Source organism: Pteropus vampyrus, unplaced genomic scaffold, assembly GCF_000151845.1.
Source record: "Pteropus vampyrus isolate Shadow unplaced genomic scaffold, Pvam_2.0 Scaffold104, whole genome shotgun sequence".
Lineage (NCBI taxonomy): Eukaryota > Metazoa > Chordata > Mammalia > Chiroptera > Pteropodidae > Pteropus > Pteropus vampyrus.
The window spans coordinates 3,852,597-3,861,692 of NW_011888885.1; the positions used below are offsets into that span (position 1 = coordinate 3,852,597).

Sequence of the window (9,096 nt, forward strand, 5' to 3'; positions counted from 1 at the left end):
GGGCATTACAAAGTGTTTGTTTCACATAAAGGGCCTCTGTGACTGAGTACATTAGGTGACATCTGATCTCACAGATTTCTAAGTCTTTGGGATTCTCTTCTTGCTCTTGTGATGACTGTCCAATGAGTAGGGAAGGAAGAGGAGAGAAAATTGGAAACATTCTGAACTCTAAATAAATGTCCTTTGTTCCACCTACTTTGTAACCATGTAACTCTTGATTTGGTTTCTCTACTTGGTCAGGCCTAAAGGTCTCCTGGTTGTCTTCATATTTCTTTGTCTTTCCCTAGTGCTACAAATATCTGCAGTCTCTGTTGACTCTTCCACTTGGCTTTGTGGATGGACAGAACCTCTCCAGCCTCTGCTTGAAGACACTTCTTCCTTTATCTGCTGCCCCAGAGCAGATGTATTGGCTTTTAACTCAGCTGACTTCAGGATCTTTCTCAAGGGCCATGGGTACATCCAGGCTCTATCCATGCCACGTGGGATATCAAAGCGCTGGGAAATCCACTGTTCTTTGATATACCTTGAAATGTGCTATCTTTCCAGAGCCTTAAAATAAGTTCTTTGTCCCTCTTCTATTTGTTTCTAAAGTCCCTTGGCCCCACTGTCAGCTCTAGAAGAAGTGGCCCTCTCTTACACTTGTCCTGTGTCATAAACCCTTCTTCATCACGGAGCTGCAAGCCTCACAGATCTGACTGTCATAGTCGGAAAAAGTATCTTCTCTATTATGGGAAGATACTTGGAGCTAAGCAATCACAGCTCATATGGAAGCTAAGGGAATTTAGCAAACCCTCTCTCTATACAAAGCTTTGCTTTCAAGCCCATTACCTTGTGTTATTCTCTCTAAACCAGAATGATGAGTCTGAAAAAAAGGAATGAGATTTAAAGAAAGGAAATTAAAGGTTTAACATTTGCTATATACTAGCCAAATTACAAGTATAGTTGAAATTACCTTATTTTCCTCCAACGTGACTGAGAGCTGAAATCTGAATACAGTTTTATTAGTAAAGGCATCAACACAAGTTTATGTGTCACCTATAATTTGAGGTATACACCCACACGTAATAGAATTGCCCCATCCAACTGTCATAAATGTCAAAGATTATTCTCAGGTTATGTCAGTATAAGCTCACAGATCCCTATGATATGTTCCAGTTTCTTGGATTTTCTACCCTTTCTCCCTACGATGTCAAAAGCCCACATCATGATTAGTTATGTTTTTGTTTTCATTTTCTTAGAATCTGGGGAAAACGGGCTGATTACACCCTTCCCTCCTCTAGCTTAGCCCTTTTAGCAACCCCCCTACCTCTCCATTTCTAACGGTGTTATGTACATGTAGGGTTCTCGCCTGGCTTGTGAATGGGATCAGCCTCCTCTCCTCCATTCCAGTGGAGGGTGTGTGTGTGTGTGTGTGTGTGTGTGTGTGTGTGTGTGTGTGTGTGTGTGTAGGGGGCAGGTGAGGGACAGAGTTGAGTCAGAGGTAGAGACTACGAGAACTCAAGTAGGCTTAAATACACAATTACTATTTCTCTTCAGTTAGAAATATTCTAAGTGCTTTTCATAAAACTCTATGACAGCGTATTTACAGGTTAATAATCTATTAGGAAAAAAGGAGCAGGGAGTTTGCTGTTACATTTTATAGTAAGACTTTTGGGTAGGAAAGAATTATTTTATATATATTCACACTTCTTGCTTAGACAGGACACTGTTCTTCTCTGCTCTTATCTTAGTCTTTCTTTCTTGTTTTTCTTTAGCTCAACAGAATTCACCAAAAATCCATGAAGGCTGGTGGGCATACAAGGAGGTGGTCCAGGGAAGCTTTGTTCCAGGTAAAACACATTTATTTTCATTTTATTTTTAAGAAAAGAATTGGAATGAAATATGGTATTATTTTTAGAATTTTACATTTGCTACATGGCATGGAATGTATTGCAAAAGGCAATATCATCTGACTTATGTGTTAGAAAAATACTCCATCAAGAGAAAGTGTAAGTGAGTGGCAATTTAACCAAAACCATATTTTTCCATCTGAGCCTGAATCCCAAGGTTCTTCCACCTACAGGTGGCTCTGTCAAGGAGAGGATGATGAAAGATTGAGGGTTGAAGCTCTGTCTACTGGAATTTAGCTAAGTGAGGAAGAGCCCTTTCTTAACATTAATGACACAGGAAGTCTGGAAAGGCTGACCATGACAATGAGGCTTGCTGGGATGCATGCTGTCACTGATGTCACTTCAGTAGCATCTGTGGTCAGGACTTAGCAGATTGGGCCAAGCATCAGCTAAAAATAACAGGCAAAGTGAGTGATGTCAGCATGGAGGGAGAGAAGCAAAGACAGATTGAAGCCAGAAACATACCATGCCTTTAGTTTAGAAGCAAGGTGGAAAGTCCTTGCTTTTTTCCACAATTCTTATCCTAATCATGGTCCTCATCCTTCTGCTGCATTAAGACTTTAGTGGAGAGAGAAGCAAGGGAAAGAGCGAGAATGTTAAAGAGAAGGATGGAAGGGGAGGCAGGTGAGATATTTCAAAGTATTTTAACTGCTTAGATGTGAGAGGGTCAGACATAAAGCTCTCAAGTTGAGCCAATGTGAGGTCCTCACTCAAACACTGAGAACAGAGGACCCCAAGTGTCAGTTGAGGTCTTCATAATTGGTGGCAAAGGGAAAGAGCAGTGGCCCCAGATAATCTGTTTCATTCTTAGTTGTGAGATCTTCTTCTCTTGCTGTCTGGTGGAGCCCATTACATCAGCTGTGCAGAGCTAAGCAAGTTACTAAACCCCTCTGGGCTTCACTTTTCTCATTTGTGCTGTGGAACAATAATACATACTCTAGGAGCTTTCCAATAGGAGAAAAGCAGGCACAGTGACAGAGAGTGGGTGACCCAGGATAAAGCCAACTGACTGCCAAATAGCTGCATAAATTGGTATTATTAACTTGATAAATTTACTGTGGTACATTTATTCCTTGGCTCAGTGGTATAGAAACAGGAACTGTCAGGTTTCTAATAATCTTATAACAACTTAATTGACAGAAGTTACGTTCATATGGCATATATAGATACATGAAATTTTATATTTACAATTGTGACTGTCCCTTTCCAGTGGATAGAATGCATGTATATATTTTTTTTTCTGAGGGATCCGCTTCTCATATTCAAGCTATCCCGGAAATTACATTTATAATTGTATTCTTGTACTTTGTGATTATGAAATTAGAGCAACAAAGGGCATTTTCCCAGGTTATAAGTCTTGCTAAACTGGTAATATCCTCCCTCATGACTAAAATGCTCATGGATAATACTGGATCAGCACTGCAGAATTTTGCTTCTCTGCCCCACATATTTTTTTTTTTAACGATTTCTCCTCTGTCGATATATTGTTTACATGTGTTCAGGCCCTGTTTTGAGTTTGTTACTGCTTCTAATAACCAGAGGAAAGAAGTTTTGTCTTTCTTCTATGTTGATTTAAAAGTTGGACGTTCTCTCCTTTCCAGTTTTAAATGAGATAATATGTATAAAATCTGCTAGATGGGAAGCAATAGGTATGGCGTTCTAAGCATAGATTCTGAAGTCAAAGAGCTTTGGAGTCGAGTCTGGGTTCTATGGATATTCCTACTTGTGGGACTGTCAGCAAGGTGCCTATCCACTCTCAGCCCCCTGGGGTCTTCATCTGTTGAAATGGAGATAAGGACCAAATCAGCTTCATGAGGTTTTGTGAGGATTAAATTACACAAGGAAGGTGAAGTGCATTGGTAACCTCTGGTGCCTGATGTGAGTCAGTGCATGTCAGTTGTCCTTGGTATAAGCATTATTCTTTTATCAGTTACACCGTAACTGAATATTTGATATTTTCCTGCTTGAGCAAAGGCAAACAACTAAAATTTGGAAAATGTATTGATGCAAGTGAGAGTCTTTCATGATGCCTAGAACATGGAAGGTGCTTAGTAAGTGTTCCTTGAGTTTGTAAGCTCAGTGGGTCTCTACACTGGCCAACCAAGAGGCGATTTTATCATCCTCTGGATTTAACAGTTCTGAAGACCTTTGGCTTCCTGGTAAAAAAGGTCGAGCATCTGATTATTTCACTTTCTAAACTTTTGGGAACTCCAACACTGTTAAAAAAAGACAGGAGTCATGAGAATTTTTGAGTTAAGTAATTAGACCTGAGACTCTAACATCTGACAGACTCCAGGTGCCCTACTGTATCTGAGCTTGTGCTTAGGGCAAACAATGGACACTTTATCTCATCATTACTACGTATAAGGTTAAGAGTGTTCTTTACTTTGCCACTGGGATTTTTTTTCAGGTCATGGATGTGTGAAAGAGAAAACTTTGTATGACTAGACTACTTGGGCAAGTCGTATTGTCCCTTAAGTTCTGTACAAGAATATCTAGAAATAATTGTCAGTTGGCATAAGTTGTGAATCTGTGACTTAAACAGAGCTTGTGGTGGATAGAAATATATCGGTTCTGTAGCAATAGCAATTCAATAGCATTTATAGAGTAGCCACCTGATGCTGAGCGCAATGCATGGGGCAGTTATTAAAGAGGTAACGATACGTGGTTCTTATTCAAGGGCGAACCCCCAGTCTAAAGAGGAAGGTAAGCCATAAACCCGTGACTCAGTAGAGCGAGGGCTCTAACAGGGTTCATAGAACATGTAAGGTAGGCCGTAAGTGTGAAGATTCTGCCTGCCTGGTATTTAATAGCCTTTGTTGTTTACTTGTTCAAATCCATACTTTTAGCCAACCCCACTCATAATCACAGTCCACCTTGCAGGCAGAACCCAATTTTGTGTGAATATTCACCCTCCACACAACTCCAGAAAGCCATTCTCGGGTAATATCTACACCAGTCATGGTGATTTCAGCCTCTTTCTTAACACTGATTGATTTAGACATCATAATGGCTAATTTTATGTCAACATGGCTAGTCCACAGTATCCAGAAATTCGCTCAAACATTATTCTAGATTTTCTGTGAAGATAGTTTCTAGATGAGATTAACATTTATATCTGTAGACTTTGAGGGAAGCAGAGGGCCCTCAATAATATTGGTAGGCCTTAAGAGAAAAAGACTGAGCTCTCCCAAAGCAGAGAGAATTGTGCTTCCTTCCAGAGGCCCGTGGCCTTGAGCTGCTACATCAACACTTCCTTGTGTCTCCAGTGTGCCAGCCTACCCTGCAAATTCCAGATTTGTCAGTCTCCACAATCACATGAACCAATTCCTTAAAATAAATGTCTGTTTCTGCACACACACACACGCACACGCACATGCACATGCACATACACACACACACACATTCTATAGGTTCTGTTTCTCTGGAAAACCCTGACTAATACACTAATACAGACATGAAAATATGATTACCAGTTCTATCCATGGCTTGTGAGGGAAAGTCTGCCAAACAAATTGGGAACAAAATCCACATTGAAGATGGCAGAACAGAAAGTTAGAAAGAACCCATATCTTTTGTGGTCTAGTTGAGCATTGAATTAACTATGGAACTATCTTGGCTTTGATTTTTCTTAAGTGAGAAAACAAACCTCTTATTGTTGGAACCACTTTGAATCAGGCTTTCTGCCATTTGCAGCCCGATGCATTCTTCTAGATTCAGGTTTCTCAGTACAGGCAGAAGGGAAGGAAGTTGGAACCGGATCTCGACAATGTTGAGGATTACTCCAAGTGGAGGAGAAGATGCGGAATATCGAAGTAAATAGCACTGGTGTAGAAGGTTGACAGTGCACTGTGGGCATGCTGGGTGCTTCTGAGTGTCTGAAGGGCAGGGTACACAGCGGAGCCTAATGAGTGAGAAGGCCAGCAAGGTCGTCAGCGGCCAGGCCATGCAACTTTTCTGTGTCATGTCCAAGAGCCTAGACACAATCCCTTTAAAAATAGAGGAATTAGAAGACATTTCTGAGCTCTGGAGAAAGACAATGAAATGTGTATTTTAAAAAGCCAGCTATGGAGACAGTAATGAAGACACTGTATTTCCGTGAAGATATCAGAGGCAGAAGGATCCATGAGGTGTTCTCTTTTTCCTTTTTCTTTCTTTTTTATCATCCAGGCAACAGATGGTAAGCACCTATACTAAGACTGTGAAAACCAAACAAAAAAAAATTGGGTTAATCATGGGGTTTGTTTAGTACCATTTAAAATATATATCTCTTTCACACATGTATATAACACATTTATAATTTAGCATAAATATATATATATACACATTTAACACATTTCAGAAAAATTTGTGCCAAATACTGTCTACTCACATTCCATTTTTCCAAAACAGTAGGGAAATTGGGCATCCTCTTTAGAGGAGGCACTGTGCTAGGAGCTGGGATTCCTAAAAGAGATGTCTTTGAACTTCTTGGAACTTCTAGTCTAGTGGGAGAGAGTCGCTAAACGTAATAAGCAGCCTCTCACCCCAGCACCTGCTTCACATGGCAGTGTTTGGATGGGGTATATCTTTCTCCCTTTTCAGACTAGGACATCAGAATGGGGCTTGCTTCCATTGTAAAGCTTTAAATCATAATACTCGGGGTATGTATTTTTCCAACTTTATGACACCCTAGAGCAGGTGAAAAACTTCTTTAATTTCACCACCTTCAGAAAATCACTCCAGATTGGTCTTGAGCTCACTAGTCTAGCAAGCTCTCTCTGGATGCCTGCCTTCAGCATGGCCAGATTTGGTTTACGGTGGGTAAAGAAACAAAGGAGGTTCCACTGTGGCCTCAGGAAGCTGAGGATAGTGGAAGAAAGATGGGGAAATGTCTGTCACTTTACAGTGTCTCCCGGATTGTGTGGAGGGTTTTAGGGCCTACCTAGTGTAATAGAATACAGAAGGCTTCCCAGTGGAGGCAGTGCCTAAACTGAGTCCCCAAGGGCAACTTGTGTGATTCTGCTAGAAGCAGAGGGGAGGAAGTGATGTTTCCGAAAGGAGAGCACGTTGGGCAAAGGCCTGGAGGCTGGGAAGAGAGACACTTACTGGAGCAAGAAGAGCTCAGGGGAGTTAGGGCTGTGGAAAGCAGAAAGGGCTCGATCATGGAGGGCCATACCAAGCTGAGAATTTGGATTTACCCTAAAGACAATGGGGCACCAAGGGAGGGATTGCAACTAGAGAAGAATTCAGGATGAGAGATGAAGGAGATGTGACAAAGATAGATGCAGTGGGGACTGTGGGGAAAGTCTGGCTTCTAGGGACAGGAACCTTGTCTCCTTTCACCCCCGAATCCTCCAGGTCATAGCACAAACCTTGCATACATCAGTGTTTGCTAAATCAGCTTGGATCAGAACAGAGGAATTGTTACTCCTTGAAGCAAGGTGTATATCATTAGCATTGTCATCGCCACCACCACCATCATTATCACCAACATAACCATCATCACCACCATCACTATCATCATCATCATCATCATCATCACCACCACCACCATCGTTGTCGTCATCGTTGTCATCATCATCATCATCATCATCATCATCATCTTCATCATCAGAATAAGCATATCATTACGAACTGCAGTAAATCCTATAAAGAGTTTTGAGAAGTCCAGCAAGAATTGTCTTGAAATCAGGGAAGACCTTCCTGCAGAAGCTGAGACTGGAAGATTAGGCTGGACAGCACCAGTGAAGAGTGGACTTAGAGGTGTGTTCCAGGCAGAGGAGTGAGCCTGAGCAAAGGCTCAGAGGCACGCATGGGCGTGACATGCATAAGAAGCAGAACAAAATCGACTAGGGCCGGAGTGTAGAGTGACAGAGGCAAAGTGGTTTGAGAGTGGAGGTGGTCAAGAGCCAGATCACACTGAGTGTGAGCCTCCCTTAAAGTGTCTGTGTAGAGATCGTAGGAATAATGAGAGGACAATAAATAGTTAGAAGGAATTTACTCTTCCTTGGAGATCTGGCAAGCACCAAGGGGTCATGAAACTGAGTTTTTAACTGTCCAAATGATTAATAGAAGAACTCGTAGCCTCATTTCTGATCAGGATGGGATTAGGAAACTTTGGCTACCTGCATCATCTTCTGGTGTGTTCTGCAAAATCAAGTAGAAATGGTTCACCCAGGCCAATCAATTCTCCCAACATGCAATTTCCACCCCTTCATCGTTGGGTAGTTTTAAAACCTTAAGATTGTTAGAAGATGAGGAGAATTATACCTATTGGCAATTACCTGTGATTTAGCACTGATGCCTAATTACCTCTGTTTTTCAAAATGGCTAATTTTCTTTGCTTAAGAAAGGCTCATTTTAGACACTGGTGAGAAACATGAGCTCTCTTTTCTTCCAGTCCTCCTGGGAAGCAAAGCAGGCTGGGTGGTGGGAGGGTGCTTGCCATCTTGGATGGCCTTCCTGAATCATTCATTTCTTTCATTCCTCCACGTAGCAAATAGTGCCCCTTAGTTAGAAAACTAAACAGTTTTCTATCACTCATCACAAAAGACCACATATTTAACAGCTTAAATTGATACATATTGATTGTCTCACAGTGTCAGGGAGTCTGGGCATGGCTTAGCTGGGTCCTCTGCTTGGGTTCTCACAGTGCTGCACATCCATCTATACTCTCAGTCCAGCCTCTCATCTGAGGCCAAGCTCTTGCAGGTCCTTGGCAGAATTCAAGTCTTTGTGGTTATAGGATAAGGCCCTAGGCTCCTATAGGTTGTCTCTTCTCCACAGGCTGTTCACAACATGGCTGATTGTTTCTTCAGGGCCTATGAGGAAGTGTCTGCTTTCCCTTCCCTTCCTGGATGGCCCCGATTCACTTTTAAAAGTTAAGCTGACTCACAGTAGTCTCCCTTTCGATCGACTCATAGTCGACTACGGAGGACCTTATTCATATCTTCAAAAATCCCTTCGTCTTTGACTTATAATCTAACCTGATAACAGGAGTGTTTCCATCATATAAACAAGCTCCACCCATACTGGAGATGCGGGAATTATACAGTCTGTGTACAGGAGGTGGGACTCTTGCAGGCTATCTTGGAATGGCCAACCACAGTGACCTTCATTCATTTATATAGTAAACTATGCCCCTCATGCCTTCATATAGGAGAAAACCTTAAAGGGCTGCTAAAATGCTTGATCCAGATTGATCACAGTGTGGCATTTGAAGATG

At 41.7% G+C, this 9,096-nt stretch overlaps 1 protein-coding gene across 1 annotated transcript in view; it reads left to right on the forward strand.

Annotated features, from left to right (window-relative positions):
• The window catches only part of CA10 (carbonic anhydrase 10), a 452,828-nt gene that overhangs the window by 44,201 nt on the left and 399,531 nt on the right, over positions 1-9,096 (forward strand). The window contains 2 exon segments of the mRNA XM_023533503.1: positions 288-453; positions 1,731-1,829. Of these exon segments, the coding sequence (XP_023389271.1) occupies positions 288-453; positions 1,731-1,829 (265 nt within the window).